This window comes from Manis pentadactyla, chromosome 6 (genome assembly GCF_030020395.1).
Source record: "Manis pentadactyla isolate mManPen7 chromosome 6, mManPen7.hap1, whole genome shotgun sequence".
Classification (NCBI taxonomy): Eukaryota; Metazoa; Chordata; class Mammalia; order Pholidota; family Manidae; genus Manis; species Manis pentadactyla.
Window position 1 is genome coordinate 24,433,702 of NC_080024.1, and position 20,459 is coordinate 24,454,160.

Sequence of the window (20,459 nt, forward strand, 5' to 3'; positions counted from 1 at the left end):
TCCAGTCTGAGCTGAGTAAGAAGATGCTTTTTTCTCAATTAAGACTTTACTCCATTGAATCACCAGGACAATCATCCAAACTAAGAAGTCACCAAAGTTGGGAATGAAACCTGTGATGCTGCCCCAGGAGGACCACAGTAGCTCCAGAGAATGAACTGCACCCAGGTTGATCCTTCCTGATTTCCTGTTTCAACTCTCTGCTGATTTCAGGTAATTCTTAAATCTTAACAAGAGGCATCCTAGGGCCTAGTTTTTCTAATCCTGTTTCTTTAGAGTTCATTACCAACAACTGATCTTTACCTGTGGGTGTGCTGCCAAAGCAGGTCATTCTACTCTCTCAAACAGGTTATGAAAGAATATTTTTTAGCATTTGCAAATACAACATACAGTATCTGACTGAAGTATTCAACTGTGCGATTAACAGAAGTAAAAATCACCAGGAGGAAACCAGTGAAATCAGTCAATTTACTCTGTATTTTAGGACATTTTCAAAGTAAGATGGAAAGGGAGGAAAGAATGAGGAAAAGAAAAGGGGAAGAAATAAGGAAGCGATTACTTTCCACTGCCTTTTAAAAAGTAGTATTTCTTTTTTACCTTTTCTACTCAATTATGTATTTCTGCATAAAGAGCTTTCAATTTCTTCATTTATTTAAGACAGGGAGGCTAAAGCAATAATGTTGATTGTTCACAGTATAGGAAACTGGGACAAGGATATAGACTGCAGAGATGGGGAACTGCAATAGTCAAAGCTGCTTTCTGCAATCCTTCGTTAAATGTCTGTGTTGTTTCAATTAACTTACATTAATACCTCAAAGAAATAGTATTATTAGACTGTGGTTTATGCAAAATGTCATTTAAATAAAAGGAAAGTTTTCCACCTCATTTGGAATTTTTCATTATTTTAAAGGATCCCATCTCAAATTCCATTTACACTTTCAAATTGTGCACAGCAAATCGTTTTTCTTTTGTTTGCTCCTGTTCAGTGAAGTAGTGCCTTGCATGTGGTAACATCTGAAGAGAGAAAGTGATAATTCACAACTTCTCTTTTGATGATGGAACTCAGTTTTAAAGTTAAATATAAAAGATGCTCACTGTTCATGTCCCTCACTATTATAATTCATCTATTAAAAAAATACCATCTCAAAAACTAAAAAATTCAAACCAGAGGAACGATCAGAAGGTGCTGACAATGGTCAAAAATAAGCTGTCATTTCTGGATATTAAAAAACAGATACTGGCAAGAGATAGCCCAAGTTTGTTTTGTTTTTGCTTTTCGGTTTTTTAATTGTTCTCTTCTATAATGTGAAACTACCCTCCCTCAGTTTGGCAAGGAGATGCCTAAGCCATGTGTGAGGAAAATGGAAGTTCCTATGGCCAGGATCCTCACTTTACCCTAAACTACTTGATGATGTAATTGGCCTACCGCTAGGCTATTGCTTCCACACCCTAAGCCCTAAGCTATTATTGACTGAGTCACTATATACGGAGCTGTGCCCAGTGCTCTTGGCAGAGGCAGAGGCGGATTGGGATTATGGACACGCAGTCTGCTGGATGTAGAAGTGATTCTAGTGCTTGACCTACTGCAGTGAGAACAAAGCTGGGTATAAACCCTTTAACCCCAAGAATGCTCCATTGTCATTTCCTGGTCTCACTGAATCTATAATGAACTTTCCAGGGGTGAAACCCTCAGGCAAGACACCATGCTTCTGAGATATAGGACTGTAGACTCAGATTTGCCACCCACTGAGGGAAAAGCATTGAGCTGAAGGACCGACCGTGCACAGGCCCTCAAGCTGGCTGTGTTGGTTTAAGGTTTGCTGATGGATTTACAAATTATTATACATCAAAGCCTAGTGCCATTAGCATACAGCTTGCTGTTCTGTATCCTCCTACTTTTAAATCATCGTTTTGGAAAACAATATATTACCTTAAAACATAGGATGGTCTCAACAAGCAGGGATAGCCCACAGACTTTGCAAATTCCAACGCCTCATTCTAATTAATAGAAACAACAACAAAAAATGCATGAATAGTTTGAAATATTCAATGAAAATGTAGCATGGTATCGCTAGAATAAGTGGTAACCCAACTCCTTTTATTCTTTCTCTCAAAAGATACCATTAAAATGTAAATTGGGCATTGAAATACATAAAACTCCTTGGTGCTAATTCTAAATATCAAACCTAGTTCAAAAACAGTTTGAACTTCTTTTCATTGTCTGAATCTTAATGAGGATACTCCTACCAATCTATAACCAGCATTTAACTGCAATCATGGAAATGCAGCAACTTTAAAGTAAATTCACTAAGCATTGTATATTCTATTCATCCTGTAGTTAACATGTACAGTAGTTAACATTCAGGTTACAACTCTTCAAAAGAAAACATTAAAAACAGATCCTTGTTTCTCCCCTTACCAAAGTGTTAACAGCTTTCCAGGGTGCCTGAGCCACGTTCAGCTCATCCAAGACTGCCGAGAAGATGGAGCGATCCTCAGCCCTGTCGATCTGCAGAGGGCTTGTGCCCATGATCTTGACACCATTCTTGTACAGAGGGACTGCCAGGTTGTTTGGAATCTGACCCCCAACCGATATTATGCAGCCACCACATGCCTGGAAAAAACATCTTCAATATCAGCCACTGGGGGTAACTTCATCACGAATGGACAACTGTGCCTCCATTTCCTTATTGAAAATGTTTAATCAGATTACAATATTTTCATTTTTCTCATCAATGAATAATGTTAAGTTATGCCACAAAGAGATAAATGACATCAGCTCTAACTTTCCAGGCCTACATGATTGTCATGTAAGATTTCCATATAGCTGAACATGAATGTGTTATGTTTGTATGTATGACAATCAGAAAAAGAAAATCAAGCCAATGAATATTTTCATTATATATTCTACACCATAAGCAATTATGTTTTGGACTACTGTTGTAACTACCTACATGGATACAGATCTCTTCTTCTAATATTCCCCTCACCTATTTCCCTCCATCCCAGCACTTCACATTTAGATTAGTCATCCTGCAAAACTGTTTCACCACGTCACTCCTACATTGAGTTCTCTGAGGTTCCCTTTACCTAAAGGATAAAGTGCAAGCTCATTAGCACCAAGGCAATGAAAACTTGCCAAGCTTGTCTATCATCACTCTGCTCAGACACAAGAATACTGCTCTACGCTCTGTCCCAACTATGCATTCCTACTAGCCAGCTTCCTGCGCCCTCCACCGTCCCCTGCCATTGCTTCTGTTCTTTTCTCCTGTCCCTTATCTGAACTATCTATCCCTAAACCAAAGTCCACTCCAAATCCTACCTCCCATTTTGACTCTTCTCTCTTTCACTGCTACTTTGGAACCTGACTACATTACCCAATACCTGATTTTTGTTCCAATTTCCTTACTGTTTGCCTTACAAGCAGTCCCTGAATCTTTAACCTTAATCTCCTATTATCAGTCAAAACATCAAGTTTAAAAAAAAAATCTCAAATTTTCTTGAGATCAGTGTTACAGCGGTGAGGGTGAGCCAGTGTAGGATGGTGAGAACTGGATTCGGGGTTACAAGTCCCTCCCACCTTGGTCCCCTCTGCTGAAACTCCCTCTGAGGGTCAGTCTTCTTGTCTATAAAATTAGGATAATAATACCTGTCTACTTCACAAGAGTGATACTATAGGTTCAATAAGAGAATAAACATTACAGGTCTTATCCATTATAAGTGTATAAATAAGACATTGTTATTGATATAAGAAAATATTACAGTGTCTGATAAGCCATTGATCTTGGCATAATTTGTGTTTGCCTCAATGACCTACTAATGAATATCAGAATTCCTGAAGTAATGGATATGTGCCAAATTATCTTATCATTGTTAAATACTTCTAGAAGAGATTATACTAATTTCTAATTACTTTTTAAAATGAGAGAAATTATGGTACTGCCTAAGCAAACACCCTGCAAGTGTTAACATGCACTGCAAATAGTATTGAAAATAATAATCCACACTTCTGTGTATTTATAAGTGTACTTAGCTTTTATCATTTTTATGTATGATACATATTTTTTCAAAACTTTTAGAATTATTCTTCTTACTATAATAATATTTTATTTGCTTATTAATTTAGTTTATTAGCAGTGTTAATATTTTAGAGGCTTAAAGACTAATTCCTCATTTAGGTGTATACAAAGTCTCATATATGAAAACTTTGAAATAATTTCTAAAATTAAGGGAGAAGTATCAACTTCTGAGCAAAAACTGGAGTCAATTGAGCTGAGCGGAAGCTCAAGCTGAATAAAAAGGTTGTAATTAATAAATATACCAATATTTTTCACAATAGCTCTATGGAATTGATTTTTATTTTTCAAGAAATTAACAACTTCAAAACATAGCATAACATAAACTGCCACTATTTGTTAAGGAGATCACTATTCACCCTATACTATCTGTTCTGACCTGACGATAGTGCTTTGTGGCAGTTATCACTCTCCACATCTTACCACTAAAGAAACTGGGGTTCAGTGAAGGTGAAGTGACATGTCCGTATTGTCATTCAGCAAAATACAGAGCCAGTACTTGAACTCAACTCTACATATTGTAAAACAGTTTGCCTAACTTTGCTAAATCATTGAATCTTAAGCTAACTCTATTTTTCTGGCTGATTTCCAAGATGGTTAATGTTAGAGAATACAAGACGAGTTATTCTAAACTATCCTTTTTGAAAAGGGGTAGATAGAAAAGCTTTTACTGCAAAACCCTGTTCTTATCATTGACCTCCAGAAATAAAGATCATCCCTGGGAAGACAAGTACGGCACAGGAATGCTTTAAAGTAATGGTGAGATGGTACAGTATAGGTTTGCCCACACAGCCAAAGAAATTCAGGAGACAAGAACATGTTTGTAGGGTGAAGTTAATATTGGACAGTTTTTTGGAAGAATTCTCTTCAACTGGCCCCAACTTTAAACACAGAATTTGTTAAGAATTTAGGAAAGAGAATCCACACAGGTAAATTATCATTACCATAATCATTGAAGCTTAAATCACTTCAAATTACTTAGTGAAATAAAATATTCTAAAATTTAGATTTGTTTTACACATTTCTAAATACTTTAGACCTAGAATAATAGGGTCCCAACCTTCCACTGATCTTACCTAAATATGCTTGTATCTTTTTTTACCTGGTTTGGTTTCCTATTTTTTAAACTCAGTATCACCAAGCTAAGGTAACACCAAAAAAGAATATTTCTGAGACAATAGTCAAGCTGCAATCACACCACAACTTTAGTTTTAGCAGTAAATAATTTTTTTAAATACTTCAAACTTATTTGAGAACATATAAATTTTGCTTAAATACTAATCACTTTGGTTGGTCTTTAGTTTTATGGAAAAATTAAATGCTATATCATAGACAGAATGTAATGTGAGAAAATTTGTCATACTAACAGATAGCATTTACTTTATTAAAAAACATCCCTGACTTTTGTAATTTCTTGTGTTATCTCCAATTTACTAAACTCCACAGTTTATATGTCTGCCAATGAGATCCACCATGGTTTATATTCTAGTAAAACATTTTTAAGTGTAGGCAGAACCTTAAGATTATATCTAACTACAACTAAACCAAATGCTAGGAATGATCTTCAATTCTAGTGGACAGTCATGCATTCCCTAGTGAGTTTTGCCTATCACCAATTAATGTCTAACACTCATTCATTCATTTAACTCAAGTTGTGTTACAGAGGATACATTGTCTATATATATACACATATAGTATTAGGTGTTAAAAATAGGATAATTAAATCATTAATCAGAGTTCACTTTTTATGGGGGAGGATCCAATAAATTATTCATTGCAAAAACAATAAAAACTATTTAAGCAGGACTCAAATGAGACAGAGATATCATAAGGTGTCAAGATATATTGACTGATAATTTTAGACTCAATATTTTTTAATGAAGATAACAAATAATTGATAAATGGGTCCTAAATGGAAACTAAGTATAGAAGAAAATTAATATTGTTTGTTTACATAACATGTCAAACCATGAGTCTCCAAAGAAAGGGGAAATGTGAAGATAAGATAGGATCTGTGTGATTAGTATTCATTATTGTAGCTTATAAAGATTATTGCATCTTTTATCCCCAAGAAATAGATCTAATAAAAGAGAAGCATAGTGCTACAACTTTTATACATAACGTAATAATTTTTAACTCATACACTTCAAGATAATTTGAGAACATCTTTTCCCTTACAAGGAATGTCCTAAGGAACAAAATTGTGAACTAGGCAAATTGTGATCTATCAAAGTCTTGTAGATGGCAGACATCAACTTCTCACTTTCTTGACCCTTTCCCACACTCGCACACCAAAAAAAAAAGTCAAAATGTAAATCTCTTCTCAGGAAGAAGAACTTATGAACATATAAAGAATAAATGACTTAAGCGGAAAGGATTGCTCTTTATAAAATAGAAAAAATGTCTGCACACATTTCCCTCTAAAATACTAAGAACAAGTGGGAAGGAGATGTCGGCACTCCCAGCATCCCCTCTTGCTCTACCTCTGATCAAGACTTCTTTCCAAAGCAACCTGCTTTACTCACAGGGCATGTTACTCTTCTGAATTCCCCTTAATGTTTTCTTCAGAGGCACTCCTTTGATGCCATGGAAACAGCCTTGATCCTAAAGTATACCAACAGACGTGGACCAGGAGACACATAGTAATTTCTATTATTTCATGTAGTTATGTAGCCTTTCTAAGTGACTCAAATGTATGCTTTTGAATAATTTTAGACATGCTTCTAATTTTCTGCAAATTTATGACCAAATGACTCAGTGCATTCAGCATCATCAGGGACATTCAAGGTCAGGTAAGGGCAGCCTTCTGGAGGTTGAGGCACATCTGTTATGAGAGAGAGAGGAGCCAGCAGAGCCTCCTATAGGGAGATACACAAACTCATAAAAGGAAACATAAACACATACATGTACATGTGCATATGAAATGTATATACATTATATAGCATTTCCTGTGGGACAGTCTGAAGAATATATCAATGGCATATTGTTTTTATGTTCCCCAAAATAACAGTTAAAGTTACCTTATGATATATAGCAGTACTATAAATGCCAATTAGCTTCAAAAAGGGCAATTTATTTCTATCATCATGAATTCGGTTATAGTACAAGGATCTCATTAATGTCCATGTGTAACTGCATCCGAACACAGTTGTAGAAGTTTTTAATCCTTTCTTAAACCATTTCATGGAGAAATAATTAATGATGTGTAAAATGCCCACTCCTATTGTTTGTAATGCTTGTCAATATTTTTAAAACAATTACATAATTTTTCATATGTATATGTCATGGGTCCCAGTCTTATTTTAATGTCTTGAAGACAGGGACCTGGTTTTATAGCACTCTGTCCTGCTGAAATTAGTATTTAAAAGGTACTTAAGAAATAACATGTAGGATGTATTTGTTGGGATCCCCACCTGTGCAACTAATATTAAGGAATGAATAAAGGAATATTAAGGAATCACCAGCAAAACCATATCAAGAAAGAGAACTAAAAATTGTGTAATGGTTCAGTTTCATCATATTAAAAGACTAGTAGGCCAAGCCTAAATCAACTATGATGGTACATCCATCCTGAATATGTCTGTTTTCTTTACAATAATAAAATCATCACATTTTTCTACCGTTATACTTTACATGTCACAATGTGATTTCAAATACAAATCTCATTACCTTCATAGCACCTGCACATAGCACAGTTTTGCATTCATACGATTCATTAACAAAAAAAGATGAAACACAGGGAATTTAAGTAACTTGCACAATATTAAATCTACATAAATGAATACATAAACTTGCACAAGTCAATGACTTCTCAAGTCAAAACTAGAATTGAGATACTGTGGCTCCAATTCAGTATTTTTTTTAAATAAGTGACCATATTTTATACCTAGTGATGATTCTCAGTGGTAGGGAGTTAACTGTAATAACATCAGAAAACATAACTACTGTATATCACTCTGATATTTTCCAGTAGTAATTTTTTTAATTATAAGATAATCTTGTTCACAGACTTACAGAAATGTATGACCATATGAATCCACAGTGAAAATATACTCAATAACATTGGAGTGGAGGTAGAGAAGCAACTGTAAGAGAAGGCTGTAATGGTACCAGAATCTTTCAGAATGGACTTGTCCATCTTAAATTGAAGACTAAAGGCTTCATCTGATAGCACAAAGAATTAACTGGTCCTTTGTGAACAACTGACTTCTCTCCTTTGGGAGCCATTCATCATTAAATTGCCAACAGTACATGAACTAGAGGAGGCTGCTTATTGCATGTCCAGATGACCAATTAAATCATTCTTCAAAATACTTATTGGGGCTGTCTTGAGCTAGTTAATATGTGTGTGGCACATGTTACCATGAAGAGACTTCAGTCTAGCTATGAGGCTTAGAAAAAAAAAATCATTCTATACCAGGGCCTCAAGAACCTAAGGCTGGTGTGATTCTTTTAGAGTTTCACTACAAAATTAGAAAATAGAAGACACTGGCAGCTCTTTATCCAAAGGGTAATTACAATATTAAATCTACATAAATGAATACATAAACATAAAGTGTGCCCTGCATAAATTTTCTTGTTTTTTTCTTTCCTTTTTCTTTTTTTTACCTCTTGATGATAGATGTCTAGGATTCTCTCCAAAGACAACTCTTCAAAGTATAGTTTGTCACACTCATCAAAGTCTGTGCTCACAGTCTCAGGGTTGCAATTCACCACCACTGTCTTCTTGCCAAGCTGACGCAATGTGCGGATACTGGAGACAGCACACCAATCAAATTCCACACTGCTGCCTGCAGAGACAATGAAATTGGGAAAAGGGTAAGAGAAGCATGAAGTTACAACACAAAGAGAGACAGAAATGTATTGCCGGTCTATCCAGAGTAAGGAAGCTAATGCCCTTTCAAGTCAATTTTTAAAACTCCAAACTATAAGTTTCAGATCCATTATGTACACTATAGTAATAGTAGGAAAAACAGGGACTAATTAAACAATGACATGTTGGCTTGTTTTATATGCTAAGTTCTGCAGTAGACAATCTTCCTATCTAAAACATTCAGAACCTCAAAGTTAATGAAAGATAATTTTAATGATGAAAAAATAATAATCCTTATTTAGTGAAGAGAAACTCAAATAAGCATATTGATCTCAGCACATAAAAACAGTTATAATAGTCATCAGAGCACCTGAGTTCTTGTTTCAGTTCTTCTACTCTGCTGTCTGAGGGCAAAACCCAGTGATCCCTGAGGTGCCCTGCAGTTCTGACATGGCTTGATTGATTGGAAAGTCCTGTCCTTTCCAAACATATTATTTTAAGTTTGGCAAAACCATCCCATGCAGAGTGAGTGACCTTCTAGGAAGTAATTTGAAGTATAATGGACTCCAAAAAAAAGTGTAAGAAATGCCTCAAAATATCAGCTCTACTGGGATGCCATAGAACTGAAAGTTCTGGGGTTTGTATTAATCCTTTGCATTAGGACTTTGTCTCCTAAAAATCCTTGTCAGAATGAAAAGTTTAACAGATACAGTAGCATAATAATTCTCACTATCAGTTAAGTATACACTTGATTATCAGCTCAGCTAGTCTTCACTGGCCCTGGGGTAATGCAGAATTGTTGCATAAATTAGGGAAAAATTTGAAGAGAAAGGAAGGAAGGTCTAGAGAGAATGTTAGGTCCTGATGCAGGTACAGGTGTTCAGGCCATTTAGACATAAGGTAACTAAGGTGGTAAAAACATCACCACTTTTGGGCCACTTCTAGACTTAGCCAAAGATGGCTAAACTAGCATACCCTGAAGCAATCAGTTAATCCTAAAAACCAAAGTGAACTATGCTTAAAGAAACAGAGTAAGACTACATATATTTAAATCACATATTTCATCATTCCATATTAGAACACCTTGCACAGACTAAGTGTTCAATACATTTGTTGAGAAATATGTCTATTTAAACATACACCTTATAACCATAATAGGTCTTGATTCATTATCAAATGTCTGATTTTAAGTGAGTTGGAGGGAAATGTAACAGTTTCTGGTGAGAATATTTTGATTAAATTATATAATGTTCTGCCTATGTGTCAATGAGAAAAGCTCTTTGCATTTGTCATTAACAGAAGTCCTATGTTAGGTCAGAGACTGTACCTACAAATGTAATTTCTGGCTGACATATAAAGTTCTTGAAAAATATAAGTATTTGTGAAAAATTATGCCAGTAGAGAAAAAGCCAAAGTGTAATTCATTCCCCAACCCCAGTGAGAGACTCAATTTAGTTCATGAGGACAAAAATGATACAGGGGAGACATGAGGAAATGGAAGGAAGTGGAGTTTGTGGTGCAGACCTACATTTGAGTCCGCTTACACTACCTAATAGCTGTATAAGTTTGGGACTTATCTCTCTGAACCTCGATTTCCTAATTCACAAAAAATTCATTATAACATCATCTAGTTTAGACAGTTCAGAATAAAGAATGGATAGGGATGAAAAGTACTATATAAACTACAAAGTCCTACATAAAGATGAGTTACCACTTTACCAATGTGATAGGGACCACAGCCCAGCACCATCATTCCATGGTCATCAAAATTGATATCATGCTCCTGAGGGCGGGAAGGAGGAAAAAGAGAAGATGTAGAAATCGTTACTTGTTATTCTTCCATCTAATTAAGCTATTTGTCCTGAATTTGGGTGTGTCTTTCTCATTCTCCCTCTTGTTGACATGCATTTTCTGAGAACCCACAAGTAGAAAGTGTTATACAAGCTCTACTTATTTGTAAAAAATAAGTTCAATATTTTGATTATTTGATTGGGAAAAGGGTAAGAGAGGCATGAAGTTACAACACAAAGAGAGGCAAAAATGTATTGCCGGTCTATCCAGAGTAAGGAAGCTAATGCCCTTCCAAGTCAATTTTTAAAACTCCAAACTATAAGTTTCAGATCCATTATGTACACTATAGTAATAGTAGGAAAAACAGGGACTAATTAAACACCAACATGCTGGCTTGTTTTATATGCTAAGTTCTGCAGTAGACAATCTTCCTATCTAAAACATTCAGAACCTCAAAGTTAATGAAAGGTAATTTTAATGATGAAAAAATAATAATCCTTATTTACTGAAGAGAAACTCAAATAAGCACATTGATCTCAGCACATAAAAACAGTTATAATAGTCATCAGAGCACCTGAGTTCTTGTTTCAGAACAGAGCATAATTGTTTGTGTAACCATTATCTTTATCATCTTTTCACTTGTTTGATTTCATCATCTAAAGGCAGTTCTTAAAAGACTGAGTATAGAAACATATCACATCTGACTCACATGTCATTTTTATTATTAAGGTCACTAGTTAACTGAAGACACAAATAAATATATATTTCCCCATGTGGATCATTTATTAAATCTAGAGCTTTCTACATACAGCAATTTGGCACTTCCTACCTGGCCATTGTAGGTAACATAGAGGTAGTTTGTTACTGATGGGTATTCTGCAGCCAGTGTATCAATCTGCAAGAGAAAATAAACAAACAAGCAAATAAATAAATAAGGATTTGACTCTGTTATTTTCAAGAATTATTGTATATTATTTTTTTGTGCTGAATTCCTATTCTTTTAATGCCCATTACTGGCAAATATGAAGACAATAAAAATGTATGTACCATCCAATTGTTTCCTGACTCTGAAAATAAGGCAGGAATGGGGTGGGGGGCAATGATACAATCTAAATTATCACTTGAGCAATAAATATTGACAGTACCCCAGAGCATCACCAGATTGTTACAGTGGTGCCTCTTATGGACATGAGAACGTGGTTATATTGTCAACTGGTTAGCAGGACCAGACAGCTGTCTAAAGCAGCTGCATACAAAATTAAAATCAGAGCAAAATGATCTCTATGTAACTATATCTTTGGTTTGCAAATTAATGCATAGGATTTAAATTACTGATGGCACTGAGAATGGGATGATATAAATGCCATAAAGCATGCGGAAAAGGGGAAGGGAACAAGATCTCATTGGACATATTTGGAAAAAGTAAATCAATTCAGCTCTCAAGGGCCAGGAGCTTAGCTTAGTGAGCAAGAATTCAGGGCCGACAGGGCAGGCTAATGTAAGGCAGGTGAGAAGGAAGAAAGATAATAATTGTTGAGTAGAAAATATTCAACATCAAGCCTGAGACCTAGGAGTATGCATGTGTTCCCTGGGCACATGGGGAAAAGTCAATGATTTTAAAGGACAAAAACCAGCTGGTGGTACTTTAAGCTAAGGAATCCCTTCTACTAAAGGCCAAAAAAAAAAATCACAATGGCACACCTATGAAAGTTCTTGTGGGATTGTCATGAATAGCAGATGAGCTCATTATGCCCAGCCCTATCACAATGAATACTAAATGAACCATAATGATGGGGCACTTAAAATAAAGTATTACCCTGTAAAAAGCGCCGAAAGAGATAACTATTCTTTTCAAGAGGTCAGCCACCATGCTAGGTATTTCAAATCCTCCCATTACACTAAGGATTTCTCTTATTACAAATATATTTGTAAATGAGTTAAAAAGTAGAGGAGAAATCATTCTGTTTTTTTTTTCATTTAGTCAAAGAAAATCATGTACCCACATTACCTGTACATCCTAGTGCCCTGTCATTTCTATTTTAAGCATAAATCAATCCTGTGCTGAATAAAACTGGTGATATCATGGCATCAATTGGACAAGTTGGAGTCACTTTCAAATTCCACCCTTTTTTACTGACAATGGTTTAATGAGTTGGTGCCTGTGTTTCCCCCTAAAAATGCAGGGGAGTATGGGAAACTCCTTTACCTGTTTAACCCAAGGGTGGATGTTTTTCTTTAACCTCAGCTCCCTTGTCTGAGCCTCAGTCAGCCCAAGGCATTTTGAAATCTGCTTGTCAGAGAATCCAATCTCCTTTGCTTTTTTCAGGGTTTCTTCTGTAATGGACTCACTAGGATATGATGAAAAAGATTCAAGTTTAGACCAAACACAGTAACAACCAGTGAACTTTCAATTTCAAAACCACCCAAAGCTCCTTATTTTCCATCTTGAACATGTTCAGATCTTCTGTCTTTTAAAAATACACACATAAATAACCCACTAAATCTTCTAACCTCTGTGAAGTCTTCTAATATTTTTCATGATGACTTTCTTAAACATGTGGTTTCCTACTTTCTCCCTGTGCACCCTCTTCTCTTTTTATTCCCAGAAAAATGGCTTCTGCATTTACTATCATAATGAATTTCTTCTTCCAAAAATAATCAGGGACCTTCCTCTTACTAAATCCAGGAGCTCTTTTTCAATTTTCACCTCCTTAACCTGTCAGCATATGACCTGTTTGATATTCCATTCTTTAAAGGTATCTTCCTCTTGCTTCCTACTTTATTACTTAAAATAACCATTTACTATTTTTTCCAAAGCTCTATCCTCTGCTACCTGCTTTAGTCTGACTACATTCTCTTCATCTCTAAATTCAGCCAACGTCATTGGCTCCAGTAGCATAGCTAGGCAATGATTTCCAAATTGGTAGACCCCCCTCCAATTTTGGCTTGTGCTCCAGATCTTTATATATATATATATATAAACTTTGAGAATGATTTTTACCTGGATATCCCAACATTGCATCAGACTAGATATACTCTCCATAAACAGCCTCCATTTATTGATATCACATATCCGTCAATAGTAAAGAGACAGTTGTGTTGTTTTATGATTTGTTTCCACTTACGTTAGATTTGTCTTCTCACTTCCCCTGTCCTCATTTCCATAGCACAGACTGCATTTGTATTATTTCTCTCGACTCTAATGTCTTTGAATGACTCATCCATGAAGAACTCTGTCTGCCCCACCCACACAATCTTAACTGACTCCTTTGCTTGGAGCTAGGGGCACAGTTGAAACCATAGTGTTTATTTAGCATATCACTATCACCTGATATTTTTAATGTTTCTCAGCTTTTATTCACCAGCCAGACTCTTCCTGTTAGACTCAAGTTCAACAAGGGCAAAGAATATATTTACCAAATCATTCCCAAAGTCTGGCACCCTGTCTGGCCCACAGAAAGCATCTGATATTTAGTAAATGAATGAAGGAAACTGTAACTCTACAGTTTTTCATTTTATATGAACAACAAAGAAATTACTGAAATCAGCTTATAACTAGAATTTAAAATGTATACAAAAATAATTTGTAAAGGGCCAAGGTACAGAAGATTAAAATACTACTGTAAAAGCATCTCTAACCACAATAAAATTCCATTATCATAGTTTAATAGCAATATAATGAAATTAAAATGTAACAGTATGTTGTCAGAAAATCTAATAATAAATAAAATATTTTCATTGAAATTCTGTTAATAGAATGTAGTTGAATTAAATCTACTTTATCCACTCTATTCTTCAATCTTCTCTATTTAGTATATCTAATAGCTATTTTCTCTGGCTTTTTGATACAAGTATTACTTGGGATTTTTGAAGCTACAGCTCATTCTAGACTATTTCTTTTCCTATGGCACCTAAATTCCCTTCTGTCAAATCAATTTCTTATTTCTTCCAATAAATTTCTTTTTTTTCTAATCCAGTTTTGACTTTTTATCTTTCCAAGTATTTAATAAGCATTCTCCCAGAGCAGCATATTTTCCTGTTAATTCTTGAACACAATCTGATTATTAAGTATTATTAGTCATTTCCTATGTGTGCCAAGCACTGTGCTACATGCTCAGGAACTATGCTGTCCGATACAGTAGCCACTAGCCACCTGTGACTATTTACACTTATATGTTAATTGATCAAATTTTTTTTTAATTAAAAATTTAGATCCACAGTTGCACTACCCACATTTCAAGGGCTCGATAGTCACAGATGGCTAGTGGCTGCTGTATTGGACAGGCTAGATTACAGAAAATTTTATCATTGCAGGAATGTCTGTTAGTTGCTCAAGAAGCAAAAGAGCAACATTTGAGACAATGGAATAATAGAGAGGGATTCAAAACATTTTATGGAGAGATAAGCTATGTGGTACACTATGAGGTCAGAGAAAAGAGAAAACAATGTGAGTGGTTGTAGCTGAGAAATATTACAGCAGTAGAGGGATGAGAACAGGGCCATGAAGAAAGTTCAACTCTATAGATGAAGGAGCTAACAGATGTGCTATAGGGAAGGGCAACTGCACTGGCAGTAATTTGAGGCAGCAATGGGCAGGACAGATGCAGGAAACATGCCGGGGATTTGTAGCTAGGAGGTTGGTAGGGAACTGTGGATGATGAAGGTTGGAGCAAAATTCACTGTCATTCTTTCATCAGTGCTTTAACACTTAGTGAACATGGGCTGTGTATCAGGCTCTGTTCTACCTATTTTAATGATAAAGAGGTAAAACATTGAATCTCTACATTCAAGGAGGCCAGAGTATATTAGGAGACAAACAGCCATATACGTGTCTGCATTGTGAGAGGTACTATGAAGAAAAATGTATACAAGAGGAGGTTGTGGCTCAGAGCAAGTGTTCCCAGCTTCCTCTGAGGAAGTGGAAAGGCTTTTCCCGAAAGGTGACTACTGAGCTTCTCATGACTTTTAAAACACCCAGATTTATTCAGTTTTGCTTACCTTCAGTTTTGTGGAAAAAAATAAAAATGAGACAAAAGGAGAAGAAGGATTCATTGCTGTCGTAATTTTTTTAGAAATATAATGTCCACTTTGGTGCCAAGACCATGTTCCTAAACCAGTTCCTCATTTGTTTATGTGCATTCACCCTCAAAATGGAAGTGCTTGACAAATAAGCTATTTTTCTAAATTAAAACTTCGCATCATGTTCTTTTTAAAGAAATATATTTCACCATGAGTTCTGCAGAAGATCTTAAATTATATTAATGCTTAGGTGGGGAAAGATTACACATTTTCTCTGTTATCAATAATGTTATTAGGAACATAGGCATGAAGCTCAAGGTGGAGAAACAGTGTACCTATAACATTGATCCAATTCTTCCCCACAGATTTTCTTTTCTAGAACACTTCCTCATCACTGTGAGATAGCAGTATAAGAGAAAAAGAAAAAGAATAAAGAGATCATCAATAAGATATTGCTTTGTTATTGCAAAAACTATATGAGGAAAATTCATATTATGTTAGCATACTGACAACCACTCTAACTAAAATGACTAAATCCTAACCCTGAACAACAGCAGTCCAGGCACACTTAAGAAACATGACTTGAAAAGAACCCCTGTGCCTGTAATTAAGACTATGGACTAGCATAAAGTCAAGTTATTCAAGCCCAGAGACAACCAACAGTAATGTATTTATCATTAGCTGTTTTGATCATGTTTTTCTATTTGTTGTTTTGTCTTGTTTTTGCTTTAAGTGATTTATTTTTATTTATTCTTATATGAAATATCAGTCAATCCTTCAAAGGTTGCTTGCTACATTGCATTTAAATGAAAATTATAAATGATGACATTAAACAAACAAAAAAACCATTTAGATTCCTCACATTTCTATTAGGGATGCAGTAAGTTTGCATGTGTTTTGTCCACATTTAGCAATGCAGTCATTTCTATTGCTGAAAAATGCTTAATTCCTCTTATTCTTTTCCACGAAGAGTCCAATAGAGCGTACATTTTCATTAAGTATACAAAGTCTTCCTTTTCCACCACCAAATAAAATTGGACTCTTCCAACGAATTTAAAAAAGAAAAGAAAATGGAAGACTGGGTGATAGAATAGGCCTTCTGCATAAAAAAGCAAAGTGAACTAACTTTGTGCTTAGTTCTGGTGCAAAAAATAGCTATTTGTCACTAGGATTAACTCAGTCATTACTGCTCCCCATAGTATCCCCACCCCAAAGAGTTTTCATTATCTAAACGGAATGCCCAAGAAGAGCAACAGTAACACAAAATAACGAATCATGAACGATAGAATTTCAGAATGGGGAAAGACAACCATTTCTCTCTAGGCACCCCCTCAGATCATACCAGGTGAGAATACGGAAAGAGATGCATCTGACAAAACCTGCAGAATGCATATTTTAAACTCACAAAATGATTCTCAGAATATTTTCTTGGTGAGTCAAAAACTGCTTTAGCTAGCCCACCAGCACAACATAATGTTTTTAAACAGCTTGCAAATTGGGGTGTATTAGTTGGAATGGCATTGGATACATTCATGCTCATCTAAACTTGAATGTAAATATTGGATGGGTATGTTCATATGAAGTTCAAAGTGACACATCTTCTATAGTAGTTCAATCATGAGCTCTCTGTTTATTCATTTCTACTCTTTAGGCATGGTTACTAAATAGTGAAGAGCCCTTTGCAAATCTCCTCACTGAGAAAAAAGATGTTGATTCTGACCCACTAGGACAATTACAAAGGTGCGGGTAAGTTAGATCCCCTCCCATGTTCAGTGCTGCCCTAATTCTATGGAGGACCTTTAACTCCAAGTCAGGGAGTAAGTTGCCTCTCTGTATTTCCCTCATTCCCTGTCCACTGCTTCTGCACAGCACAAAGCTGGATGCCACGTCATTACACACAGACAAAAATTGACTTTATTCCCTACTTGTTCTGATACAAAATTTTATTTGGAGTCCTATTGTAATAAAATACAAGAAGAGACAGTTTGAAGATGCAATTCATTAGCTTTGGGCCAGTGATTTAGATAAGGTTAAACCTCTTCAGAGTCAAATACAAGATGAATAATCTTAAGTGAACATAAAGCTCATTTAGCAATGTGGAGATTCAGATACCTGTTCCTCATCTTTATCTGCCTATATTGGGCTGCTCTCCATTTTGTCTGCTTTTAGCATTTCCATCAGAGTGAGATTTTTTTTTTTTAATTCAAGCTAGGTAAATGCTCATTTTAGGGATAGAGCTATATTTCTATTTTTCCAAAGGATAATGAAAACCTTAATTTGGAACAAACTCAAAACGGAATGATTACTAAAAGAAATACAAACACTGAATTTGTAATTCAAAGCTGCTTTTTGAAGCCTCAAAAGGTAATGCTCCATTTATATTATATTGTAAATCAAGGGAGCATTATACCAAACAAGAAATGTTATCAGCTGAATAGAGCATACGGTACTAAAGCACACAGTTTTATAATATGTATAATAAATAAATTGTCCTTCTGTTATTTGACATGTATTTGTGTGGACTAGTATGTTTATGTGTATCTTTACACCTTTGAACATGAACACATAAATGTATTCTTCAGAACTGTGTCCTCTATAATATGCACTATGCACAACTTTTCCTTCCCCTACTGATTTTCAGAGTTCAAGGGCAAACTCTTCAAAGGATACACTTTTATCATTGCATAATAGAATCTAAACAATAAAAAAAAGAAACACTAACTAGCTGTGATGCTGGCCTTTGCATAATCTTCAGTTTCTCTCTACGTAGCAACACAAAATGACAGTTTGGAATTGTAAAGGGGAGAAATGTCTTAAAATCAGACAATCAGGTTTTACACACTCTGCCATCATCTTTCAGTGGTCAGAGGGCATGGCTCAGCTTCTACAGCAGGAGGTCGCCCGCGTGTTTTCTGGTTTTATAAACAATACAAGCCCTTCTTTCCCTCTTAGACTTCCAGTGTAGATTTTGTTGTTGTTTAAAATTCTATCCCGTCATCTCTGCAACTTCCTCCATTCGCACTTAGTCTTCAATAATAAATGATAAAAGGAAATGGAATAAATTCCCCTTAATGAGGACATTTTCACTGGGCTTCGAGGGGCTGGGGAAATCTGTTAGCTGACTGGAGGAACGCCTGCAGCACCGCAATTACCCCGGCGTACTTCACACAGTCCTCTCTTCCACTTGACTGGCTTTTATCTGATCCACCAACTCACAAGTAATACTAAACAAATTTCCCTCCAGATTGCACGAGCTCTAATGTGAAAATGAGCGCTCCACTTGGCCTACAATTATGGGATGGGCTTGCAATTTTATTATTATCTTCTTTTTTAAAAATCCCCCAAAAGGCAGAAGCTGAGAGAAACACTAGACCTGATGCTCTGTAAGGACACCTGCTTTAATAAAAAGAGAGACCTGAGTAAGATATATGTTCTCTGCCCCGAGACCCGTCAGCAGCCTCTCCCCTGAGGTCTACAGAGCTTCACTGATTATTTTTGGCATTTTATGGATTCAAGACCATGCCAAGATTACAATAACGCAATCAGTGGAGAACTTATTTGTCATCTAATCTTTTCTTTCAAGGACACAGGTCGTTATCTCTTTCCTTAAGAGAAATGCAAAAGGCACAGCAGTAGACTTTAGAAAAGCAAAGGACAAAACTCAAGCAATTAGATAAATACTCCTATTTTCTCTTAATTTTTGAAAGCATCAAGCCTTGTTTCTGTACAGCAATGACGTCTTTGAAAAAATTGAAGAAAACCTCAATCTTTCTTTCATATATAGAACAAACAAAACCTACACCCAATGTTCATGTGAAAGCATGCCATCTTGAAACTTTTCCATTAGTATCTGGGTCCACTTAGCACTATCACACTAATGGCCCAATATTACTAATGTTCACTTTCAAGGGATGGCTCACTTAAAACTATATTATTACCTTAAAGACTAAAGACTATTAACAATAACAACAAAATCAAAGAGAAGAAAACCTTATGGAAAATTGATACAATAGATATTTTGAAGTAGACAATTTTAAATTTCTGAATCTTACGTTCATTTTTTACTAATCTTTAGTGATCCCAATAATCCAGAAATATTATGATATTACTTTCAATCTGGTAAGGCTACTTATACTCTACAGATTGTACTCTCACAATTATTTTCTACAAATACCCAGTGATCATAATGGAGAAATAACCTAACATTAGATTAGCTGTAATTTTTGATCCTGAATAAATTACACTTGGTATGTCAGGAATTCTTAAGTGAAAATGCCATGACTCTCTCTCTGCCCTTGATTTGGTAACAAAGAAAAAGAAGCGGAAGCCACCTTAACGCAGTACAAAGTCCTGCCCATCAGTGTGTGGGACAATGTCCTACTATGTTCAGAAAAGCACACTTCTGCTAATTAAATAGCTGTTACCTGGTCATATTGAACTAAAGGGCAAAGTCCATACTGTGGAATACTGCTTCTGTTATTTCTGATTAACAAATCTGCTTCTAATTTTAAATCCATTCAATGTACTCTTTCCCAAAAAGTAAGAGGACGTATTCAGTAAGCAAAATACTGGGATTTCCCATGAATATAGATTTGTTATATGTTCAGAATTTAAATTCAACAGATAAAAGGAAATACTATACAAGATCTTGGCAGAAAACTGAGCTTGAATGAGCATTCTTTGATGTTTTAAAATCTGTCTTTTCACAAATAAGTTGATTTGGAAGTCCTATATTTTAAAACCTCTCCAACTTTATTTAAAGT

The 20,459-nt window shown here is 35.5% G+C and overlaps 1 protein-coding gene across 1 annotated transcript in view; it reads right to left on the bottom strand.

Annotated features, from left to right (window-relative positions):
- Positions 1-20,459, bottom strand: part of CPS1 (carbamoyl-phosphate synthase 1) — a 117,512-nt gene that overhangs the window by 27,248 nt on the left and 69,805 nt on the right. Inside the window, exons 22-27 of the mRNA XM_036926789.2 lie at positions 12,884-13,025; positions 11,507-11,572; positions 10,606-10,669; positions 8,682-8,863; positions 2,417-2,611; positions 1,928-1,995 (exon numbers count right to left, since the gene is read on the bottom strand). Of these exons, the coding sequence (XP_036782684.2) occupies positions 1,928-1,995; positions 2,417-2,611; positions 8,682-8,863; positions 10,606-10,669; positions 11,507-11,572; positions 12,884-13,025 (717 nt within the window). The remainder of the gene's footprint in view (positions 1-1,927; positions 1,996-2,416; positions 2,612-8,681; positions 8,864-10,605; positions 10,670-11,506; positions 11,573-12,883; positions 13,026-20,459) is intronic.